Source organism: Vombatus ursinus, unplaced genomic scaffold (assembly GCF_900497805.2).
Source record: "Vombatus ursinus unplaced genomic scaffold, bare-nosed wombat genome assembly UNPS02003292.1, whole genome shotgun sequence".
Lineage (NCBI taxonomy): Eukaryota > Metazoa > Chordata > Mammalia > Diprotodontia > Vombatidae > Vombatus > Vombatus ursinus.
This window is the reverse complement of record NW_020943070.1, coordinates 3,890,591-3,915,984: the sequence shown is the minus strand read 5'-3', so window position 1 is coordinate 3,915,984 and position 25,394 is coordinate 3,890,591. Positions and strand designations below refer to the sequence as shown.

Sequence of the window (25,394 nt, the reverse complement as noted above, 5' to 3'; positions counted from 1 at the left end):
CCCTCCCAGCTCTGACATACCTTGTTCTAAGCTCCCTTCCAGGTCTGTCATCCCCTGTTCTAAGGCCCCCCTCCCACCACTCTCCCCAGCCCCAGTGGTGATGTTCTTCATGCTAACACTCTTCCACCCGGCTCGCACTTTTTTTGCCTCTGACTCCATCCTGCTACGGGACTCCCGACATCCTCTTTTGCTCTTGGTGATTATTGCTTCACACTTCCTGGGGCCTGGGCCAGTGAGAGCTGAGCGCACTGTTTAGCAGAATCAGGCTCTGTGGAGTCAAAGATGGGCTGGGGAGAGGTTGATACGGAGGGAAAACAGCATCAGAGGGACCGAGGGAGCCCTCTCCTTCCTTTCCACCCTTTACCAAAAGAGAGCCCTGCTGGTCCTCGCTACAAAGGACTCCTCTCAAAGGGAAACAATGTCACCCTTCCATCCACCAAATGCTAGAGTGGATAGCGTGCCAGCCCTACAGTCAGGAAGACCTGAGTTCAAATCCGGTCTCAGATACTGACTAGTTGTGTGACCCTGGGCAAGTCACTCATAAGACCTCCCTTTGCCTCAGTTTCCTCAACTGTAAAATGGGAATAATAGCAGCTCCTCCCTCCCAGGGTTGTTATAAGGCTCAAATGAGAGAACATTTGTAAAGCACTTTGTAAACCTTAAATCAATATATAATGTAAGTTATCATCATCATCATCATCACTATTATTATTATTATAGCACCTTAGTGTTCACAAAGGGCCCTCTCTCCTCCTAACACCCTGGAAGGTGTGAAGATTAAGGGAATAGCGGTCATGGTGGCGCACACCTGAAGCCCCTGCTGTTATTCAGGGAGACTGAGGCCAGCTCTCCCGAGCTGGAGAGTTCTCAACCTCAGCAGGCCAGGTGGCAGGAAGTCCGCCCCACATCGGGCACCAATGTGTTAAAGGTGGCGGGATGGGGCCAGCTTGCCCAAGGAGGAGTGAAGCAGCCAAGGCATCTGTGCTGATGAGAGGACAAGGGCAGAGAGTAGCCTCTGCAACTCCAGCCAGAGTGAGATGGGGAGCCCCAGTCTTTAAGAGACACAGAGACAGAGACAAGAGAGAAAGGAGAGACAGAGAAAAAGGACAGAGAGACAGAGAGAAAAGAGAGACAGACAGACAAAAAGGGAGAAAGAGAGACAGACAGAAAGGAGAGAGAGAGAGGACAGGGAAGGATCTGTGATTTTACCAACTTGGGAACTCCTACATCTAGCCCACCTAAGACTATTAGTAGAAGGTAGTTCTAGGACCTCCAAGAGCACTTACCACAATGCCTGGCACATAGTAGGTGCTTAATAAATGTTTATTGATTGAACTCAGGACTTCCTGATTGCAAGCCCAGAGCTGTCTCTAACCACTGAGCCACTGTGGGTCGTTGCCGGATAGCCCCTGGCTATCATACCACCAGACCCCTCCATTCCTCTCCCAGAATCCAGTCTGACTGTCCTATAGACCTGTGGCTCCATGAGATCACTTCCCTGCCCCCCTCCCCAATATCTCTTACCTATTTGCTGATGCCTGAAATTCCACTGCCTGAGATTCAGATTCATTTATTTGGCTTAATTAAGCCTTAGCCCTTCTATGGTCTCCACCATTTACAGAGATAGGGGCTAGACTTGGGATTTCATGGATTAAAGGAAACTCCCAAGAGAGGGAACTCTACCATTGCAGATTGCCACTCTTGCTTCAATTCAGAGGCTTAGAGCCTGGAGAAGTGAGCACCGAGGGATTAGGCCAGGGTAACACAGCCAGTACGCCGAAGAGCCAGAACCTGAATTCAGGTCTTCCTGGCTTTGGGGTCAATTCTCTATCCACTGTGCCCCGCTTCACCAGCACCTCTCAGAGCAAGTTTCCATCCACTTGAGTGGACTGAGAGGAAGCCCCTGAGGATCCTGAGCATTTGGGGGAGTCGCTATGGGCCAGGGAAAGGACTCAGAAAAGGAAACTTCCCTTAATTACCAGTTTGGGCTGAGGGCCTACCCTGCCCCTGCCCCACAGTGGAGATACCTTTGGACCAACTTGACCCTGTTTGACAGGCAGACAACGTCCAAAGGAAGGAAAAGGCTGTGAGCCCCACCAAGGGCCGACTGGTGACTTCATGGCGCATGCCCGGAGACCAGCCCACGCTCTTCAACCCGTTCCTGATTTCCCTGGGGGTTCTCAAGTGGCGAAGGGTAGGCTGGGAAGGATGGGAGGGGATGGAGCAGGGAGGGGTTGGGTACTGTGACCCTGGCCATCAGAGCTTTAACAGGTAGGGGGTATCTGGGCCCCTTCTATGTCATCAGGGCCTCTGGGGGCCTTGAGGGTAAGACTTCATTCAGCCACAGGCCAGACTAGATGCCAGGCTCCCAGAACTGGAGTCAGAGGGCCTGGGTTCCAATCCCAAATCGGCTTCTTTACTACCTCCCTGTGTGACCTGGCAGAGAGTCACTGAAATTCTCAGAGCTTCCATCCATTCCTCATCCATAAAATGAGAGGGGTGGGGAAGTGATTTCCAAGGCCCCTTTCGGCCCCAAATCTAATAACTCCTGCTGTAGGTAAAGCAGGGCACAGTGGAAAGGCTGTTGGATCAGAAGACCTGGGTTCAAATCCTGCTCTGTTTACTCCCCATGTGTGACTTTACCTCCCTCCCTGGGCCTCATTTTCCTACTCTGTAACACGAAGAGGCTGGGCTGAATCAGCATCTGTGAACCTATATTATATTTCCAATTCTGAGATTCTGCCATGGCCAGTTCTGAGCCTTTCCCTAGGCCGGAGAAAGGTCTGGTTTTTTCTCCTCCCAGGTAGGGGTACAGAGGGAGGAGTAGGGAGGGAAGGAGGTGTGGGGTGTGACCCACCAAACCCGCTGACCTCTCCACCCTTGTCTTCCAGGCCAGGAAGGGCAAGCTGAGGGGGTCTAGATGTTGAGAGGGCAGAGAAGACACAGAGCAAAGCCAGCTGATGGAATGGGGGTGGGGAGGGGGCGGGCTCCAACCTGGACCAGGGCCAATTGCATAAACATCTGGCCTTATGTAACCGTTCCTGCTCAGGGAAGGCTGTAAACACTCAAGATGGACGGTTCCCAGTGTCCTTGAGGGAGGAGAGGGGCCCGCCAGCTTTGTGGAGTTTTTTTCCTTTTTCTCATTAAAAAAGGAGGGGGGAAAATGAAATCAGCCCATTTCCGTGGGCAGGCTAGTGTTGGAGCAGATGTTTGGCCCTGGTTGGGCCAAGCCTGGGTGGTTATATATTGGGTGATGACAGAACTCTATGTCCCTAGACCCTTCTCCATTGGCCTGGATTTAAAGAGCCTCCCCCCCCACCCCGACCCCTTCCCAGCCTTTTTGGAAAAGGCGTTACAGGCCTTTAATGAGCAAATATGTTACTGGGAAGAATCAGACATAAAAACCTTAGGAGAGAGGAGTTTCTAATCACCTAGACAGGGGTGGGGAACCTGGGCCTCGAGGCCACATGTGACCCTCTAGGTCCTCAAGTGCGGCCCTTTGGCTAAAACCAAATGGAAAAGGAAAGCCAAGGTCTCTTAGAATGGTTGTAACTGTCTAAGGTGGGATTTGAATCCAGACCTTCGGGTTTCAGAGGCAACAGGTCTCTTTTTAGAAGTCCGTCCAGGAACATGGCTGATCAAGTCAGCTAACTGGATGAACAGGGCAGGCGCCTTCTTAGGGTCAAAGGATGCCAGAGCTGGAAGGGAATGGAGAGGTCATGGCCTTCACCTCCTCCCCATTTACACACAGGGAAACTGAGGCCCACATGGGGTTCAGACATCTAGGCCAGAATGTTTAGAGTCTATTTCTTTTCTTTTCTTTTTTTTTTTTAGCTAGGCAATGGGACTAAGTGACTTGCCCAGGGTCACACAGCTAGTAAGTGATCTATGTGTCTGAGGCTGGATTTGAACTCAGGGACTCCTGAATCCAGGGCCGGTGCTCTATCCACTGCGCCACCCAGCTGCCCCCTAGAGTCTATTTCTTGACCTCAGAGGAAATAACCCTGAGCTAAGATTGAAAAGGCCTACTTTCCAGTCTCAGCTCAAGCACTCATTAGCTGTACAAACTTAGGCAATCCTTTTGGGGGCCTTTATATCCTCATCTGTGAAATGGGAGATGATAGGATGCCAGAGTTACAGCTAGAAGGGATTTTGGAGGTCATCTAGTCCAACCTTCTAATTTTGCAGAGGAGGGAACTGAGGGACGGGAAAGTCAAGTGAGTTGGGATCATGACTCCAGAGTTGAAAGAGACCTCAGAGGGCTCTTGTCCACTCCCCTCATTTTTGCAGAAGAGGAAACTCAGGCCCAGGGAGGGAAGGGATTTAACCAAGGTCACAGAGGGACCTCATAGAGGGGTCTGGGTTGGACGTCAGAGAAGCCCATTGCACAGCCTGGCAGGACAAGAATCCATCTGCTAATGGGCACAGGCCCCAGGGAGCTCCCAGACAAGCTGATGGGGAACTTCTCGAGGGAGAAGGAACCTTCCCAGTCTCCCTCTGCTGTGCAGCTGGGCCAGAACCTCCTGGTGCCCGGGCAGACACACATCCAGTCGTGGCGGGCTCCAGGGTGCTGGGGGGTGCCGAGAGTTTGCTCCCTCAACCAGAGGATCTTAGCTCAGCAGCTGGCTGGATCTCTTCTTGGAGGTCCAAGAATCTTCCCACTCCGGGAACTGAAAGGGGCCTCAACGGCTACCACGTGGGCATGATTCGAACCCAGATCCATTCACTCTAAGGCCCTATTGTTTTCATTGTACCTACACATCCCTTACACAGTCAGGTGTGAGAGAGAGGGAAGTTTCCACTTCCCTGTTTGCCTCATAACTTTCTTTCTTTCTTTTTTTGGGGGGAGGGGCTAGGCAATGGGGTTAAGTGACTTGCCCAGGGTCACACACCTAATTAGTGTTATGTGTCTGAGGCCAGATTTGAACTCAGGTCCGCCTGAATCCAGGGCCGGTGCTCTATCCACTGTGCCACCTAGCTGCCCCCATAACTTTCTGAGGCAGAGAGCTGCCCAGCCTGTGACATACCTGGGAAGGCAAGGCAATCATTCCCCGCCCTGGGCCTCAACTTTCTCACCTGTCAAACGAAGAAGCTGGACCATGGTACCTAATGTCCCAACGGCTCTGACATTCCCTGTTCTAATGTCCCTCCTTGCTCTGATATTCCATGTTCTAAGGGCCCTCCCAGCTCTGACATTCCCCGTTCTAATGTCCCTCCCTACTCTGACATTCCATGTTCTAAGGCGTCTCTCAGCCCTGATATTCCCTATTCTAAAGACATTCTCTGTTCTAAGGTCCCTCTTAACCCTGACATTCCCTGTTCTAAGCTTTCTCCAGCCCTGACATCTCCTGTTCTAAGCTCCCTCCCAGCCCTGACATTCCCCAAAGCTCCTTTCACCTCTAAATCTCTGATCTTATAGTCAGTCCTATACATGTGCACACACACATACGGGTCCGCATCCACCTCTCTTGCCACCACACGGGAGGGCTTGTGGTCAGGACACACAGAACACAGGCCTGCTCCCTCACCATCCTTCCCCCATCCACTCCTTCCAGGCACCTTGTAAATCTCATTCTCCTATAAACATCTGCCAAGATAAGACTGAAAGGCCTGGTGTCCCCAGGAGGTGCCCCAGATAAGAGCACGTAACTGCAGGCTCAGACTGGCCCCAAACCTCACCCAGTGTGGAGCATGCATACTCACATGCATACACCTATGTGGGCATAGATGGGGCACTTCCCCTCCCTGGGCCTCAGTTTCCTTTTCTGTAAAATGAGGGAGTTAGACTGGATGACCTCTAAGGGACCTTGGAGTTCTCAGCTCACGACCCTGTGACCCCCCCAGTTCTACATGGTTCTCCCCTGCCTCTCACCAAGCTCTCCCAACAAATCGAGAAGTTTTCAGCAGAGTAATTCAAGAGGAGCCCCAGGATCTGGCTTTAGCCTCCCCCACCCCCATCCCCCTCGCTCACTGGCTGGCTTAGCTCCAGGCCAGGCAGGAAGGAAATCAGTCCCCAGATCTCAGAGGGGTAGAAGATACCAAAAGCCACTTTGCTCCTCAGACAGAGCTTAACTGACTTGCCTGGGGTCTCAGAGCTAGTAAGTGTCTGCGGCAGAATTCGAACTCAGGTCTTCCTGACTCCAGGTCCAGTACTCCATCCAGGGCATCACCTAGCTGGTCTACAGTTTGTTGTTATCCTTAAAATGTGGAGCCTGCTAGTGAGCCAGATGTCGTCGGCCCAGGGCAGCGTGGAGCCGGATCACCACCCGAGGCCTTGCCTCTCAGTGCAGGCCAAAATGCGCTTTCTCTTTTGCCTTTCCTATCATTCTCACATGGAGCTGGCAGTCCACTCAGACCCCCAGATCTTTTTCACAAATGCAGTCCATGTGTAGCCACATCTTGTTATCATATAACTGATTTTCTTGAACTCACTTGAAGACCTTGACATTTCTCTTACATCTCATTTTGTTAGCCTCATTTCAACATCTTGGCCCTTCCATTTATTTTAGCCTCTCTCTCTCAGCTCTCTGTCACCTGTAGATCTGATAAACATGCCAGATCATAGATAAAAATGCTAAACAGTACTGGGTTGAAGAAGGCTTCAAGGTGGCTCGGTGGCTAGAGCCTGGGCCTGGACTCAGAAAGACTCATCTTCCTGAGTTCAAATCCACCCTTAAATACTTAGTAGCTGTGTGACTCTGGGCAAGTCACTTTACCCTATTTGCCTCAGTTTCCTCATCTGTAAAAATGAGTTGGGGAAGGAAATGGTAAACCACTCCAGGATCTTTGCCAAGAAAACCCCCAATAGAGTCACCAAGAGATGAGGATAGATCCATCAGACACTCCACTAGAGACTTCTTCAAGTCAACCAACACTAATGTCCATGCTTTGGATCTGCCTAACTGTCCCTTCTCCTGGCCCACTGCCTTGCCCACAAGGGTGGCAGGAGAGAGCCTAACAAATGGTACCAGGGTGCATGCCCCATTCCTCTGGCCTACCAGGCTAGTTTCTCTGTAATTAAAAGTAAATGAGGTTGGTCTGGCATATCCTGCTGATGATGGAGCCACGCTGACCCTGACCCATAGCAATCACCTTTTCCAGGTGTTCATAGACCTTAATAACATGGTCTCTGGTTTAAAGCCATTCCTTTAATAACACGTCCCAGAACAGTGGGGAAATCAAGGTCAAGTACATTAGCCTGCACCACACAGCCTCCATTCTTCCCCCTTCTTGAAAATCAGGACATTTGTCCTGCCCTAGTCCTATGGTCCCTCTGCTCTTATTCGTGAGCTTTTTTCTTTAATAAAATAAAACAAACAAATTTTGCTTAAAGAAAACAAGATTTAAGATCCCTCAAAACAGTCAAGCAAAATAGCACACAGTAGGAACTGCAAACGATTGAACATGAAAAGGTCTCTTCTGTTCTCTGCCGGTCATTAGAAGGGGAGCCCTTCTCCGCTTCTCCAGACTTTGATAGGCCCATTTGGCCTGGGATGGAGTTCATCCGGACCAAGAAACTCCAATGCGTCCAGGGCAGCTCAGCCGGCTCTCTTACTGTCTTCCTGCTTATCTGGGGTTTCATCTCCCTCTGGGCCATTTTTCATCTGCCCTTTCTAGAGAGGTATCAGGATGCAATGGAAAAGTGGCGCTGGCTTTTGAGTCATGGTTGTCGAGTTCAAATTCTGGCTCTGGAGCTGTGACATGTGTGATCTTCGGCAAATCACGTCACTTTTCTGGGCCTCAGTTTCTCATATATGAAATGAGGGTGTTGGATTAGATGACCCCTGAAGTACCTTCCAAACCAGGAGCAAAACAAGAGTTATATCTTCTCTTCATCATCCATCTACCTCGAATACCAGTCCAAGTACTTCTTTGATCCTTCCTTCCCCCACCCCCAATAATGGTATGTTTACCATGAGGTTCTCTGAGCAAGTTCAGGTCCTTCTGAGCTTTAGCACTGCTGCTGTTATTATTTATTTATTTATTTGTTTGTTTTTAGGCAATTGGGGTTAAGTGACTTGCCCAGGGTCACACAGCTAGTAAGTGTTAAGTGTTTGGTCTGAGGCCGGATTTGAACTCAGGTCCTCCTGACTTCAGAGCTGGTGCTCTATCCACTGTGCCACCTAGCTGCCCCGATGTTATTCTTACAGGTCCATGTCACATCTTACTATCCACTTTCCGTTACTCTCCCTTGCTTACATTTTCTAGATGTGTCTTTTTAAATATAAGCTAACCAGAGAGTTCCCTGTGCATCCACACCTTCCTCTTTGAACAGGTCCACCTCTTCTTCCTTATCAGAATAGTTTTTCTTTGTGTATTTAGAATCTCATTCTTGAGAGCTTTCCATCCTTCTTGAGATAACTTCTCTCCTGTAGAGGTTTGGAATTCTACATGCCCTTTCTTTTTTAAAAATGTCTATTTTTTCCCACTTAATAGTATTTTACTTTTTCCTATTATATGTAAAGATAGTTTTCAACATTCATTTTTATATGATTTTGAATTCCAAATTTTTTTTTCTCCCTCCCTCCCCACTCCCTCCCCACGACAGCAAGCAATCTGATATAGGCTATATCAGTAGAATCATATTAAACATATTTCCACATTAGTCACATTGTAAAAAAAGAATCAGAACAAAAGGGAAAAACCACAAGAAAGAAAAAAAGAGAGAAAATAGTATGCTTTGATCTGCATTCAGATTCCATAGTTCTTTCTCTGGATATGAATAGCATTTTCCATCATGAGTCTTTTGGAGTTGTCTTAGATCATTGTATTGCTGAGAAGAGCTAAGTCTATCCAAATTAGTCATTGAACAATGTTGCTGTTATTGTGTGCAGTGTTCTGGTTCTACTCGCTTCACTCAGCATCAGTTTGTGTATGTCCTTTCTGAAATCTGCCTGCTCATCATTTCTTATAGAACAATACATTCATATAACACAGCTTGTTCAGCCATTCCCCAATTGATGGGGATCCGCTCAGTTTCCAATTCTTGGCCACCACAAAAAGGGCTGCTATAAATATTTTTGTACTTGTGGGTCCTTTTCCCATTTGTATGATCTCTTTGGGATACAGCCCCAGAAATGCTATTGCTGGATCAAAGGGTAGGCACATTTCTATAGCCCTTTGACCATAGTTCCAAAATGCTCTCCAAAATGGTTGGATCATTTTACAACTCCACCGACAATGCATTAGTGTTCCAATTTTCCCAATCTTCTCCAACATTTATAATTTTCCTTTTTTGTCATATTAGCCAATGTGATAGGTGTGAGGTGGTACCTCAGAGTTGTTTTAATATGCATTTCTCTAATGAACAGTGATTTAGAGCATTTTTTCATATGACTCTAGATAGCTTTCTGAAAACTGCCTGTTCATATCATTTGACCATTTATCAATTGGGGAATGACTTGTATTCTTATAAATTTGACTCAGTTCTCTATATATGTTAGAAATGAGGCCTTTATCAGAGATACTGGCTGTAAAAATTGTCTTCCAGCTTTATAATTTCCTTCTAATGTAGCATGCAATGGCTTTGTGCAAAAAGTTTTTAATTTGATGTAATCAAAATTATCCATTTTGCACTGCATAATGTTCTCTATCTGTTTGGTCATAAATTCTTCCCTTCTCCATAAATCTGAAAGGTAAACTATTCCTTGCTCTCCTAATTTGCTTATGGTATCACCCTTTATGTCTAAATCAGGTACCCATTTTGACCTTATCTTGGTTATACTGTGTAAGATGTTGGTCTATGCCTAGTTTCTACCATACTATTTTCTAGTTTTCTCCGCAGTTTTTGTCAGTGAGTTCTTATCCCAGGTTTATCAAAAAGTAGATTATTATAGTCTTTGACTACTGTGTCTTATATACCTAACCTATTCCACTCATCCACCACTCTATTTCTTAGCCAGTACCAAGTAGTTTTGATGATTGCTGCTTTATAATAACAGTTTTAGATCTGATACAGCTAGGCCACCTTCCCTTGTATTTCTTTTCGCTAATTTCCTTGATATTCTTGACCTTTTGTTCTGCCAGATGAATTTTGTTATTGTTTTTTTCTAGCTCTATAAAATAGTTTTTTTGGTAGTTTAATTGGTATGGCACTGAATAAGTAAATTAATTTAGGTAGAACTGTCATTTTTATTATATTAGCTTGACCTAATCATCTACATGCCCTTTCTTTGAATTCAGCCATCCAAAATCTGGGGTGTCTGCCAGACTATACCCAGCTCCTTTTCCTTCATCACAGATTCTATGATGGGAGTGGTCACTCCTCCCTAGGGTTCCCATTGTTTTTACTTCATCATCCCGTCCTTCCTTGTGGCTCAGAGTCAAGCCCACATTCCAATTTCCCCTCATTACTTCCCACACCTTTCTGAAGGATAAAATTATAATTAAGGCAAGGAAAGAATTTATTAGCTAGTCTGATTTTTACCAGGGAAAGAGCTATACTTGAATATTTGAAGTCCCCAGTTAAGTCTATATCATTCCTCTTTACTTGGCTTGTAATCTTTTTTGTTTTTCTGAACTCTTCATCAATTTCTTCCTTCTGCCCAAGTGGTTTGTAGTATATCCTCATGACATGTCACTTTCACTTTATCCAGATATATTCTGCCATGTTTATTCTCTCCGATTCCTGGAATTTCCTCCTCTGAGTATAGTCCCTTAATTTACCAAGTGCTACATTTTTCTCTTTAATTACTCCATCCCTTCCCTAGAGCCATAGTCTAGTCACGCGCTCAAATCTACCTGCTTGCATTAGAATCTCTAGTTCCTCTTACGGAGTGTATTGACATTTAAGACCATGGGTCAGAACTAAGAATTTAGACTCTATTAAAAGAGGCATCATATTCAGAATGGGAGAGTAATAAAGACCATAGATGTTTAGAAGTGGAAGGACCCTTAAAGGGCCACCTAATCCAGTACCCTCATTTTACACTTGAGGAAACTGAGGCCCAGAGAGGTTAATCAGCCTGCCCAGAGTCACACATTTAGTGGATTTGCAGAAGATTATTTCAAATATTGAAAACTACCTGGTGGAAGCAGCATTCACTTTGTTATAAAGAGCTGGATAGGATAAATGGCTGCAACCTTCCAAGGCAGGTTTTCTTAGTATTTGACAGTGAGAGGCAGCCTTAAACGAAAGGCTTATTAGGTACTGAGGTCCCCGTAACCCAAAGTATTCAAGACAAGGCTGGGTGACAATCTGCCAGGGTTTCCATGGAGAGGATTCTTTCTTTAGGGAGGGGTTAGACCAGACACCTGAGGTCACTTCCAAGTTGGTGACGGGATGATTTCAGAGTGTCTACCTTGACTTATTTATAGTGTATTTGTGTGGGGTGGGGGTGGGGGGGGTCTCCTTACCCCAAGTCAAGAGGCTGAGAGGGGAGACACTGAGCTTTAGGTAAATTCAAATTAAAGAAAAAAACATTTATTAAGCATTTACACAGCTCAAGGAAGACTCTGGGTGGGAACATTGGGATGGAAGGGGAAAAACAGTAATAATAAAAATCCAGTCCCATGCTGTGTTCATATGGGATGATGGTGCGAGACCTGGATGAGGAAGCTCCTTCTATTAAAGCAGTCAGCCCCTCTCTAAAACTATAGTCTTAGAGTTACCTGGCTATTCAGTCAAGCCCGACTCTACTTGGTTTTCTTGGCAAAGATACTGGAGTGGTTTGCCATTTCTTTCTCCAGTGTGTGCCCATTTTACAGATGAGGAACTGAGGCAAATCGAGGTTCAGTGACTTGCTCAGGGTCACACTGCTAGTAAGTGTCTGAGGCTGGATTTGGACTCAGATCTTCCTGACTCCAGGATCAGAATTTCATCCGCTTCACCACCTAGCTGCCCCTTAGAGTTGTCTAGAGCCGTTACTTGACTTGGCCGGGTCACACAGTCAGCGCTTATCGGAGGTTGAATTTGAACTCAAGTCTTCCTGGGTCTAAACCCTTATTTCTCCTTTTCCACCTACTTTGAGAAGAGGCCTCTTAATAATCCCCAGCACCAGGATGCAACCGTAAGCCCAGTTATTTATTTACTCCCACTGAGCCCTGAGGCAAACTTTTTAAGCTAATTCTCAGGCTCCTCAGGGAGATGGGGAGGGATGCTTACCCTGGATCCCAGGAGGAAAGCACTTAAAATCTTAGAGTTTAGAGCTGGGAGTGTCCCTCGAGGCCATTCTACAGAAGAGAAAACTGAGGCCCGGGAGGTCTAGCAGGTAGAAGGCGGGTGGAGGGAGGGGTGAGGGGTGTGTTTGGGATCAGCTCACCCCCACCCACCTTCACCCCTGCTCTCCCACCACCATCCCCCCTCCCCTTTCGGGGCCGGGCAGTCCCGGGGATGGGAGTCACCTGTGGCCGCCTTCCGGCCTTACTCAGCCCGTGGCCCCGCCCCTGCCCCAGCTGTCCTCCGGCCCCCAGTCCCCCAGCGCCACGCCCCTCCGCTTTCTCATTGGCCGACCGCCCCTCCCCTCCGCCCACCCCCGCCCCGGGCCCTCTCCCCCTCCCCCTCGCGGGCTGCCCCTACTCCCGAGCTCCCATTGGCCGCTTCGCCCGCCCTGGCCGCTGCCTGCTCGGACCGCCCCCGGCCCATTGGTCCGGCGGGATCCTCCCAGGAAGTTTGAAAAAAAAAAAAAAAAAAAGGGAGAAAAGAAAAGAAAAAAAAAGTTTTCTGGGCGGCTGGCAGACGCTGCGGCCGAGCCTTGGAAAAGGGAGAGCCGAAGGGACGCGGGCGGCCGGGGATGCTGGCCCCGGGCAACTGACCGAGGCTTGGGAGTGAGCGAGCCTGCGATCGGCCCCTGCGACCTCCGGCTCTTCTTCGGGCCAGGCCGGGCTGCCCCGCCTGGGGCCCCGGGGGCCGCCCGGCTGCATGATGACGGTGAGCGCCCCTTCCCCCTCTCCCCGGCCCCATGCAGCCCCCCTGAGCCCCCCACTTCCTGGCGATCTCCAGCCGCGGGAGCGAGTTGGATCGGCCGCCCCGCAGGGCCCCGGACGCGAAGGGGGTGGCCCAGGGCTGGGACTGAGTGTGCGCCATCCGGCTCGGGCAAGAAGAGGGGCAGGGGCGACCTGCGAAGGGGAGCCGGGCCCTGCTGGAGGCCCCCTGGCTCCCTGTCCGTCCCCGAGCTCGGGCGGAGGCTCGGCGCAGCCCTGTGCGGGCGTGCTCACTCCTGCGGGCTGTCAGGCTGCACTGACCCCTGGCCAGGAAAAAGGGCCCAGCCCTCGCTGGAACTCGCTCCAGGGGTGCTGGGCGTGGTCCCCCCAAAGCCAGCCTCTCCCCAGGAGCTCTCCCGCAGCAGAGCCTGGGGACGGCCCCCCACCGCGGCGGGGTGAGGACTTGGAGCTAGAAAGTGCCTTTACAGGGCTGGCTAGTCTCCCCTCCTCACTTTACAAACTGGGAAATTGAGACCAGGGAAGGGAAGCGAGCCGTCCGAGGACTGGAACCCAGGTCCTCTGACCCCAAACCGAAGCCTGTGTTTGTATGGGAGAGGGCAAGTGAGCTGAACACCTGGAGCTGAGAGCTGCCCGGGGGTCAGGGGAGGTGGTGGGGGTATCCCGAGTCTTGGGCAGAGAAGGGGTGAGTTCATGGCTTGTCTCCTGGATAGGGCTCCTGCAGGAAGGGGGAGACCGGCTTGGGAGAGGGGAGGAGGCGGCAAACCCCGGGCTAGTCATGTTGTCGGAAGCCGCCTGAGACTGCTGCCCCAAAATGACCAGCGTTCCCTTCTAGGTGATGGGGGGAAAACCGCAGCCGCCATCCCCACCCCGTCTTCCTTCCTCTGGGGCACCGGAGAGGGTGACCCGGGGAAGGGAGAGGATGGAGGGAGTTGGAGGGGGTGTGAGGGGCCGAGTTCCTTTTCTCCCGACTTCCTCCGGACACACACACACCTTCTGCACCCTGGGAAGGGGCTACAGGCCTCCCTTTTGTCAGGCGGGCTGACAGGCGGCTTGCTGGAGTCGAGGGAGGCCCTGCTGGGTAGCCAGACTGGGCGGCACACCGGGCGGGGTGGGGATGACCCTGGGCTGTGAGCCTCTGTTTCCTCCTGGCCTCTGCACATCCTGCAGCCTCTAGGGCCTTCCTGTTGGCTTGGAGACGCCCCTTCCCCGGCCATCTAACTGAGTGGGGTTGTGGAGGGATGATGGGGAGCCAGTGAGTAAGAGTCCGAAGGTTAGGCTGGGAATGCCCCTCTCCTTTCCCCTGCTTGCTGTTAGCTCTGGCTGGTGGTTTCCAGCAGAGAGCTTCACTAGCCATCTCTGATTTCTTAGAAGTGCCAGGAAAGCCTAAGTTCAAAACCAGCTTCAGACACTTACTAGCTGTGTGACCCTGGGCAAGTCGTTTAACCTGTCTGCCTTGGTTTCCTCATTTGTAAAATAAGGATCCTAATAGCATCTACCTTTCAGGGTAGATGTGAGGCTGAAGTGAGATGTTTGTAAAGCCACAGTGCCCTGCAGGTAGCAAGCTCTTAAATGTTATCTATTGTTATTGTTTAGGAGGCTGTGAGATCTCATTTTAGAGGTACAGCTATGCAAATATTAGATATCCTATGTCCGGGTGGGGAACCTGTGGCCTTCTAGGTCCTGGGCGTGGCCTTTCGACTGAGTCCAAGTTTTACAGAACAAATTCTTCTATGCAGGGGATTTATTCTGTGAAGTTTGGATTCAGTCAAAGGGCCACACTTGAGGACCTAGAGGGCCACGTGTGGCCTCAAGGCCCAGGGTTCCCCACCCTGGCCTATATCATGTCTGCCCCCATCCTCAGCTGGTGGAGCCCTCGCCAGCTCAGCAGCCAGCTTGGGCCAGTCAGTGGTCAGCGAGTAGGGTTGAGAATCGGAGGACCTGGGGAGCAGGATCTTAGCTGCAAGGTGAAGATGACCTCCAAGGTCCCTGCCACCCCCAAATCTCTGGTCCTCTGGTAAAGTGAAAGCTTGAGGCCGGAAGTCTTGGCGGCATGATCGAGGGGGCAGAGCACTGGATCTGAACCTCGGTGACCTTGGCATTCCCCTTCTCTATGCCTCAGTTTCTTCATCTGTAAAGTGAAAGGGGGGGGCCTGGATGACGTCTAAGCTTCTTTCTTGGACTAAATCCAATTATCCTCTGATTGACTTTTCCCCTCTTCCCTCTTCTAGGAAGGGCCCCTCCCTTGCCCAGGATCCCAACTTCTGACAAGATTTTCTCTCCTTCCTAAGCTTGTGGCCAGATGGGTAGTGAGTGCTCTGGGTTCAGATTCTTCTTCTGTCATTCCTATGTGACAAGGGCAATCCCATCACCTCTGCTTCTGAGAAATGCGGGAAATGGGTTAGGTGACCTTCTAAGGGCCCCTTTATCCCACCAGCCCCCTCTCCCTGAGCTGCTCTGTCCTCTCTGACCATGAGACCAGCTGAGGGGAAGGTGCCGTAACATGAGTATTTGCTGAGGGAGGCATGGTCCCGAGGAGGCCAGTGAGGCTGGATTTGGCTTTGGGAGGGAGGCCGGAGCTGGAGGGCCTCCCTTCCCTCACCTGTTCTGGGTCTGATGTCAGATCTGCCTTGGGCATCTTCTCCCTGGTGGGAAAACCCAGTGACTCGGAAAAACTGAGGGATTTGAACCAGTCAAGGAGAGAGAGAAGCCCCAGAGGGAAGAAGGTGGCTGTTTTCCACATTTTTTCTGGGAGGGCAAAACAGGATGAAACTCTGGAGTCTACACCATGAGGGACCTAAGATTCAGTGTGGGCTGTCAAAGGGTTTGGCAGATTTGGAGTCAGGAGAGACTTGGGTTCAAATCCTGCCTCTGATGCTTACTGTCTGACCTCAAGCGAGTTGGGTTACTTCTCTGGGCCTCGGTTCCCTGGTTTGTAAAATGAGAGGGGAAGATTCCATGTCTTCCCAAGTATCTTTGGGCACTGTCTCATCTTCTGAGAGCTAACAGGTCACTGAGAGGGGCAGCAGTGTCTCTTCTGACAGTGGTTTTTAAAAATAGGGTGGCCGGTCACTGCTTCTGCATAGTTTACCTGTGGTCCTGCCTGAAGGCAGGGGGATGGATGAAATGAACTTTCAGGGCCCTTTTTCGCCCTGGGATGCCAGACTCCCACACTCCACCACAGCTGAGAAAGCAGGAGTGACTTGTGGTATGTTCTGGCCCTGGTGTGGTGGGTCCCATTTCTCCTTTTTATTAAGACTTTCACAAGCAGCCTGGTATGCAGATCTGTAATGGGCAAAGCAAGATTTCCAGGTTTATCACTTAACGGCCATGTGACTGGGCAAGTCACTCACTCTCTCACCTCTGGGCCTCAGTTGCCTGGTCTGATCTTTAAAGGGGGCCCTGCCCTCTCAAAATTCTTGGGAGGGGGGTGAGGACAGACAGAGGAGTTCAGCACCCTGGCATGACAGAACTGCCCAAGGAGGTAGCTGAGGTCTTTCTCATTAGATGGGAGGGACCAAGCATTCTTGGGTGTCAGCATCAGTCAGCAGATTTCATGGTTTTCCCACTTCTGAGTGGTGACTAGCTTTGGGCCCTCTCTCCTGTTGAGAGCAGGGAGGGGCAGGCCCCCAGGGTCAGCACCAGCCAGAAATAAATAAATAAGTGAATGAAGACAAGGGATTGATTCATACAAAATCTGCTAGTCTAGAGTGGGATGGCTAGGGTTAGGAAGGAAGGGTGGAGGCAGAGAAGAGCGAATATCTGAATATCTGAATCCGAGCTTTCAGTCCAGGACTGATCAGCTTCCTGGGGGAAGGAAGAGCTGGGGTATCTAACCCAATCGGGGGCCCAGGGAGAGGGCAGAAGGGCTAAGCCGATCCAGGGTGGATGTGATAGACTTTTGTCCAGCTTGTAACTTCCCAGAGGGTGGAAAGTGGGACCCTGTGACATTTTGATAGATTCCCATGTATTTATTTATATCCCCGTTCATTTCCCTCCGGCCACCACCAGCTATGCCTCATTTGTAGCGGTGTGCTCAGGAAGTCCTTATCAGTCCAAAGGCTTCTGGTCTAGGGCTGGGGACCATTTGAATCTGGCCTCTGGGGACCAATTTGCAAAGGATGGCTTCTGGGCCTCCGCAACTCCTTAAATTGACTCCCAAGGCACAGAAGCATTTTCATCTTCATTCTAGGACCGGGTATCCACCAGGATGAAATGCGAAATCCTTCCATGACTGATGTATTGTTTGGACGCTTGAAGAGCCCAGTTCCCTAGGGTGTAGATATTTAGACCTTCTAACCTAGGGTGTAGACGTCCTAACAGTGACTGAGCACTGGTGGGGGGTTTATCAGCCTCTTGAAGGCAGGGACAGGTTTGTCTTCTGTCTTTACATCCCCAGTGTCTGGCATTAACACATGCTTGTGTGAATGAATGAATGAATGAATGAGCTGTTGTAGACAGGATCCATGCTTTGGGAAAGGGACTAGATGGTCTCCTCTGGCTCTGACATTTTTAAAAAATTAAGATAAAATTTTTTCAATCAATAAAAAAATCTATTTTGTCTTCCTTGCCCCCCCCCCCCCATTTGGGAAAGAGGAAAACAAAGCCTTTGTAACAAACGTGATGTTCTGTTTATAGGAAAGGTCAAAGCAGAGAGATAGCTTGCCTAGGGCACATCATTGTTGTGTCCTGGCTATGGAAGGGGCAGTAGGTGGTAGGTATGGCTCATGGCCCACGGGGATTGAATGAGCCCACCCATCCCACCAACTCAAATACGTCTGTGTGCCCCTTTTGGGCACATTTGATTGGGAGTCAGATTCAAAGGTTCAAATCTCTCCTCTGACACTGACCACCTGAGTGACTTTGGACACCTCTCTGTGCCTCAGTTTCCTCTATTGTAAAATGAAAGGGTTGTACCAGATGGTTTCCGAGTTCCATTGCAGCTCTAAAAGAATGAGATGAGGCTAGCTCCCTAATTTATTTCTTTCAATTCATAACAAATCTATTGTTTCTCCTACTTCCTCCCTATTGAAAACAAAATAAGACCTTTGTAACAAGAGGCTAGCTAGCTAATTTTTTTAAATTCATAAAAAAAAATCTGTTCTCAATTTCTCTTACTTCCTCCCCCAGCACTGAAAAAAAAACAAAACCTTTCTAGCAAGAAAGATTCATTCTCAGGTGGGAGAAGTGGTTCTCTCAGTGAGAATGCAGGGGCCATGATCCTGAGGACCAAGGAGCCTGTCCTTGTGGATTCCTTTGAGGAGACTTAGGAGAAATACAGGGAAGACTCTCAAGGAAAGGATTCCTTGGCTTCCCCAGAAACACTGGCATGACGTAGGGGAAGAGCATTGGTTTTGGGGTCTGGGTTTGACTGTGGCTGTATGACTTTCTGTGCCTCAGTTTCCCCCTCTGTAAAAGGAGGGGGTTGGCTCAGTTTGCCTGGAGGTCTCTTCTGTCTCTGCGGTGATGGCCCCATGAATGGGGTTGTTGCCTTCTGTCTTCCAGGCTTTAAGAAGGTAGAGCCTCCTGGCCTTCTGGGGCCATGGTGGGAGGAAGCCCAGGATGAAGGAGTTGGGGGCACTGGGATGTGGCCAGATGCCTCTTGTTGGTGACTTCCTCTGCCTGAGGCGGAGCGGTGGCCTCTGGGAAAGAGGCAAGAGTGGGAGACCAGGTCAGGCAGCTCAGGTTTCCAGCCACCTCAGAGGTCTGGCCAGCCAGCCTGCGTGCAATTGGACACCTTGGCCCAGGCAGGCGATGCTAGGCCCTGATAGGCTAGGCTCAGGGCCATGGCAACAGGTGGCCCGCCCTTTCCCAGACCTGGCACCCGCCTCCCTGCATCCTGGGGCTCTTCTCCTGGAGCAGCCAATGGGCCACCAGCATATCTGACGGGGAGGGCCCTGCTGGCCACCCTGCCCCAGGCTCTGTGGGTAGCACTCAGCGACTGGGACCTACTTGCAGCGTTTCCTTGGGCTGAGGGAGAAGGCACCAGGGTCCTGTTGGACAGGATGCTAAGCCCAGCATCCCGTTCTCTGGGGAGCACAGAGCCCCTACTGGGCTGCTGAGGTCCCTCATAGCCCTCCCTTCCCACCAGCCGTCCCACCCCATCAGGAGATGTGGCAGGCAGGATCCCCCAGCCATCGATCAGGGCTGACCCCCGGCAGCAACAGCCAGGTATGGTTCTCAAACACGAGCTGCCTTTGTCTTCTTCCCGGCCCCCAGCTCTGGGGCTGTCTGAAGGATCGGGTTCACCCACGCTCTTCCCCTGGCCCCCTTTCACTCCTTCGGCTCTCCTCTGGGCTTCTGTCTCAGAGAACTGGCTCCTTTCCACTTGAGTGCCTGGCACCTTCCCCGGGGACACTTCAGAGACCCAGGAGAGGCAGATCTCTCTGGGGTGAGGGAACAGTAGGGGGAGTTCTGGACAGAGAGAGGCAAGTAAGCATCCCCATCAGGGGATGTACTGTACCAGGTGAGCCCATTGGCAGGAGGGGTCAGGGGCAGGGTTCAGAGAGCTCATGTGGGAGAAAGAAAGGTGGATTCAGAGGACCCGAGTTTGGATTCTGACTTGGCTTCTCAATACCTGTGTGGATCTGGGGCAAATGATTTCGGCTCTGGGGTGTCGGTCTCTTGGTCTGTAAAATGGGTTACACTAGATAATTCCCTAATCTAGTTCCCTTTTAGCCCTGTTGGGGGAATTCCAGTCTTCCTTTCTATTTGACCAAAGGGATGAGAATAAAGAGGGAGGCTGAGGAAGGCACCTGCAGCCCTGAAAAATACAGGGTCGCCTGAGCGACCAATCACGGCCTCCCTTCCTAGCACGGGATAGCCTCAGTCTCTGGGTCTCACACAAGGCTGTGCCCGCATTAGCCTGGAACAAAAAACAGCTGTGGCTTTGTTGTTTCCCCTAGGTCTCTGTATGATGGGCTGGGGGGAGCCCTCGGGGGCCAGGGCTAGGGCTGTGGGTGAATAGGAGCTGTGATAGCTGGCATGGCCCCCTGGCTCCCCTCTCCTTCCCAGGCCCCGTCAATTTTGTTTTCATTTTACTTTAAATTAACAAGTATTTATTTTCTCTCTTTCCTACCTACCCCCTCCCAAAAAAATGCCAGTTGCAGACATACGGACAAGCAGAACAGATTTCCACGCTGACCCTGGCCAAAAACGTGTGTCTCTTTCTGCACGCTGTGTCCATCGCCCACTCTCTGTCCGGAGGTGGGCGTGCTGGTCACTGGCTGCCCCTGTTGACACCCCTCTCCTGTTGTTTTCTCCCCAGCCCGATCTCCTCAACTTTAAGAAGGGATGGATGTCCATTCTAGATGAACCAGGAGAGGTAAGAGAAGCATCGTGCTGGGGAGGAGGTCGCTTTTATGTGGCTCCATGATTCAGGGCTGGCATCCCTGTGCACTCACCGTGTCCTCCCATCCTAAGGCTGAAAAATCACCGTTTTCCCTCTTCTTATATCAGGGGAAAGAACTTGGATTCTAGGGTCAGAGTACCTGCCTTTGTGTGACCTTGGACAAGTCACTTCACCTGGTTCCCAGTTTCCTCTTCCATAAAATGTTGGGGTTGGACTCTTGGGTCTCTTGCAGTTTGAAATCTAGGATTTTGTGACCTAGACGTTTGACTTCCTTGGGCCTCAGTTTCTCCATTTCTGTAAAATGAGGGGGTTCGTCTAGATGGCCTCAGCTCCCTTCCAGCTCTCTGCCTCAGTTTCCCCACCTGTAAAATGAGAGAGTTGGACCAGATTACCTCAGCTCCCTTCCAGCTCTCTGTGCCTCAGTTTCCCCATTTCTGTAAAATGAGGGGGTTGGGCTAGATGGCCTCAGCTCCCTTCCAGCTCTCTGCCTCAGTTTCCCCATCTGTAAAATGAGGGGGTTGGGCTAGATGGCATCTGAGGTCCCTTCCACCTCTGGATCTAGATTCTAGATAAGATCATGCCTGTAAAGTGCTTGAGCAGGATTATTCCTCATATGAACTCTGTAAAGAAACATTCCAGGTAGGAGGAGAACATTCTAGGCAGCTGAAGCCCAGAATGCTTTGTGGACTGGACCCACAGCCCTCCCAATGCTTGGGGCAAGGTGGGGGTGGAATGACAGAAATGCTTGCCAGATCGCTATCAGCCGGGATTCTGGTCCCCATTGGCTTGAGGGGCTCTGCTTAGTTTCCTCCATTTGGTTTAATGGAAATGGGGCCAGGAGACCCAGGATGACGTCCCAGCTCTCCGTGTGCCAGCGTGAGGCTCTTGGGCAATGTCCTTCCTTTCTCTGGGCCTCAGTTTCCTCCATTATAAAATAAGAAGGTTGGACTGGATCATGGGTTCTTAAATGGGGGGGGGCAGGGACCTGGAACCCTCTGGCGGTCTGGTGCATAGGGGACCCCTGCTTGGAATCATGTTTTTAAATGCATCATTGAGGGGGCAGCTAGGTGGCACAGTAGATAGAGCACCAGCCCTGAAGTCAGGAGGACCTGAGTTCAAATCCGGCCTCAGACCAAACACTTGACACTTACTAGCTGTGTGACCCTGGGCAAGTCACTTAACCCTGATTGCCTCACTTAAAAAAAAAATGCATCATTGAGAGCACACAAGATGACAAAGAAAACCCGTTGTACGGAAATCCAGTTTTGCAAATGCTACCCCGAGAAGCTTGCAAGCGCCCTGACTAGAGGCTCTTTGAGGTCCCAGCCAGCTCTCCCCCTCTGGGGGCGTTTCCTGTTTCCTCTCCTGGCCTTGGCTCACCCTGCTGCTCTCTGAGCCCCAGACAATGGGGGGTCAGGTTGAAGGGATCCATTATCACATTTCAGAGGCGTTGGCAGCCAGCCAGACCCAGCGGGATGCTTCAAGAAGTAGTCTCAGCTACCTGTCTGGGTGGGTGCAGTTCCCTGCTCCGGGTGCTCAAGCAAAGCCCACCTTTGAACGCAGGGGAGGGAGGAGTGCTTGGGTTTGGAAGTGGGCCTGAGGCATGGGCTGAGCATGCTGGAGGGGCAGGGGGATTGACAGACTGAGAGAGAGGATACCGGGTTTCAGAGACAGGCAAGGGCCTGCTGGGCTGTCTTGTCCTCCATGACTGTTGGGGATGACCCCTCCAGACCTTTGGCCAGCAAACACTGCCTGAGTTGCATTTCCTCTCTTTGCCTCCCGACCCCACCTCTCCCATCTCAGGCTTATCTCCACTAGCCTCAGTAACATTCTCCATTCCTGAAGAGAGCACATGACTGACCACTCTCTCCCGCTGACCATTTAACATAAAATCCTAGGCTGAGAGAGCTCCCAGGGCCGATACTCTGATCACCTCATTTTTACCGATGGGGAAACTGAGGCCCAGGGAGGGGAGGTTCCTAAATGCCCAAGGCACACACAGCCAGTTAGTGGCAGAGGGGAGACAGGAAGCCCAAGTCTCCCTCCAGCTCTTTCCGTCCACTTAGTCAGAAGACTTGGGTTATACCCGCTGAACAAGCCACTTCCCCTTCTGTGCTGTGCCCTGGGTTTTTCCCTTCGGAAAAAGCAAACCGTCTCAGCTGGGGGAGATGGAGCCCTGAGCTTTCTAGGGCAGGAAGTGAAATTGACACACAGTGTTATCTTAGGTTCTCTTCTCCACTGTCAGGAGACCTGAATTCAAATCTTACCTCTGATACCTCCTGGTTGCGTGACCTTGGTCTAGTCACCTAAACTGGGTCTCAGGAGAATACATGGCTTCCCAGGAACCTTCCAACTCAAGATCGAGGCTCCTTTGGCCTTGGGCAAGTCTTTTCCTTTGAGTCTCAGTTTCCCCATCTGCAAAATGAGGAGGTTCAACTAGGGGACATCGGAGGCCCCTCCCAGCTCTAGCTCTACTTCTGGCCTCAGTTTCCCTAGTTGTGAAATGAAAGAGTGACCTCTTGCCCCTTCCAGCTCTAGGACCCTGACCCTAGGCTTCCCAAGGAGCTCTGCCATCCACCAGCTCCGTCCCCAGGTTAGGGAGGGTTGTGCTGGACGTGGTCTTCCAGTCTCTGATTATGTTACTTGCTCCTGGGCCAGGGACAGAAGGATGCCTGCACGGTGACTCCTTCCCAGCTGTTCCCCAGTTTATTTATCCTACCCATGCCAATGGAACCATTCCCCCATAGTTCTGTCCTGACCCTGTTTCCCCTTGCTGGTGTGTTGGGCTTGGCCCAGAGCCCTGGAAGGCTTTCAGTACCAACAGGTGTTGCCCTGGCCTAAGGCCTCCAGGACTCCAAGCAATTGCCTGGGGAGGAGGGAGCCAAAGTGAAAATAAGCCTGGATTGTTAGCTGGGTGACCTGGGTTCAGACGTGACCCTGACTATTTACTGCTTGTGTCTGTGATCTTGGACCTGTCCCTTTCGCTCTCTGGGTCTCGGTTCTCTCATCTGTAAAGAGAGGGGGGTTAGGGGCAACTAAGTAGTGCAGCGGATAGAGCATCAGCCCTGGAGTTGGGAGGACCTGAGTTCAAATCCAGCCTCAGGCACCTACTAGCTGTGTGACCCTGGGCAAGTCACATAACCCCAACTGCCTCCAAAAAGAAAAAGAGGGGATTTAGACCTCCATGATCCCCAAGTTCTAGGACTAGAGTAGATGACGGTGGCCTAATTTCCAGCCCATGTGGCCTGTTTCTTCCATCACCTGCTACGTTCAATCTCGAACAACCATGTCCCCAAAGCTTGGTCAGGATCTGCAGCATTTCAAAGTGGGGTTAGGCCGAACCAATCTCAATCCACCAGACCCGCACCCCAGCGTCCTTTCTTCCTACTGGTGCTCATGGGACCAAACACGGGTGTGTGTACAAACACATACACGTAGATGACGCACCTCAGCGCCAGCTGTTTACTTTGCAGGAAAAACTGTTTGATCACTCAGGAGCAGGGAACTTCAAAGCGGGGAGGGACCAGAGAAGACAACATGGCAGAGCTGGGAGGGGCCTCGGGATCCAAAATGGAGGACCTTGCCTCTTACCTCATTCCAAACACGGAGGCTAGTCTCCTTATCTTACAGCTCGCAGACATCTTCCCTCATGAGCTTCTCTTTCACCCCAGTCTCCCATGAAGATGTGGCCCCTCTCCCCCTGAGGTCAACCCCTCCACTTGTGCCCTTGGTCTCATCCCCCTGGCCACTGGCTCCCTCCCCGCCTCCCCCTTGGATACCCTCCTCCTCGTTCTCAGTTCTCTTCATGACCATGCCTTGGTCTCCTTTGCTGGATCTTCACCCTCACATACACCAAGTGCCCCCCAAGGGTCTATCCCAAGCCTTCTTTTCCCTCTGTGATCTCTAACTCAGGGTGCCCAAGGTTCAGTGATTCCCAGATCAATGGATCTAGCCTATATCCTTCCTGAGTTCCAGGTTCAAGTCACCCACACTGCCTTTGGACACATGGAACAAGAGATCCCCTCTTTCTCCTGTCCGTGGTACTGAAGGGGAAACCCCCTCCCTCCCAGTGGGCCAAGCTCTCCACCTGGGTGTCACCCTTGACTCCACCCCTCATATCCAATTACTGTCAAATCTCGTTTCCACCTTGACTGTGTCCCCTGGACACCTCCCCTTCTCTCCTTACACAGCCACTGCCCAGGGGAGCTGGGTGTTTTCATATGGAGATATGGGGAAGGGGAAGGAATATTGTGAGAGCCTGGGTCTTTGTCCTTGAAGGATCCAGATAAGACCTTGCACCTGGAACAATTAGCCAGAGGCATGGAATTAAGCAGCAAGGTGGGGGATTGAGGCCCTTTCCTTGTGTGGGACTTCAGAAAAGGAAAAACAGCACTAGCTGTTATTATTGTTGTACTAGTATCTTTATTCTCTCTGCTTGACATATTGGGAAACTGAGGCTCAGAAGTGAAATGACTTGCCCAGGGTCACTCAGGTAGAAAGAGTCCAGGAAGGATCAGAGTTCTGGTCTCCTTCCTGATTCTGTCTAAGGCTCCTTTTCCTATGCCTATGCCGTACTCTCTTCCTTATCTTGGGCCAGGCCCTCGGCAGCCTTATCTGTAAAACTGGAGAGAGGGGACTAGATAAGGCTCTCTCAGGCCAGTCCTGAAGGACCCATAACCCCTGCTCCACAGCGCTAGTCCAGGACTCACCCACGTGGTCCCAGCCGGGGCCAGGGAGTGAGTGACCCAGCTCTGTGCAGAGGCGCCTTCACCATCAGCTCTGACATTCTTGGCTTCCCCTCTTCCAAGTCCATGGAGAAGTGGCGGCGGGTGGCGGTGCCAAAAGCTGGCCTAGGCTGCGCTGATGTGGTTTAATCTTTAGCTATGCTCCATGCCCCAGCGTCCTCCCCCTGGGCAGGAGACCCACTTCCACATCCCTCCATCGCCCTCTAGAGGCTCCTGGCGGGTTTTTGTGCCTGATGGCAACCAGATCAGAGCTTCTAGAGTGAGATCTGGAAGGGAGAAACCCCAGGTTCCATTTTATAATGAAGAAACTGAGGCCAGGAGAGCGTCATAGAGCCAGAGCTGGAAAGGAGAGACCCTAGAAGCTATCCTGCCTGGCCCCGTCATTTCATAGAGGAGAAAACTGAGGCTCAGTGAGGATG

The 25,394-nt window shown here is 50.9% G+C and overlaps 1 protein-coding gene across 1 annotated transcript in view; it reads left to right on the top strand.

Moving 5' to 3' along the window:
- TRIOBP (TRIO and F-actin binding protein) overlaps nt 1–25,394 on the top strand; it is a 66,598-nt gene that overhangs the window by 23,961 nt on the left and 17,243 nt on the right. Inside the window, exons 10-11 of the mRNA XM_027872967.1 lie at nt 2,057–2,194; nt 20,147–20,203. Coding sequence (XP_027728768.1) covers nt 2,057–2,194; nt 20,147–20,203 — 195 coding nt within the window. The remainder of the gene's footprint in view (nt 1–2,056; nt 2,195–20,146; nt 20,204–25,394) is intronic.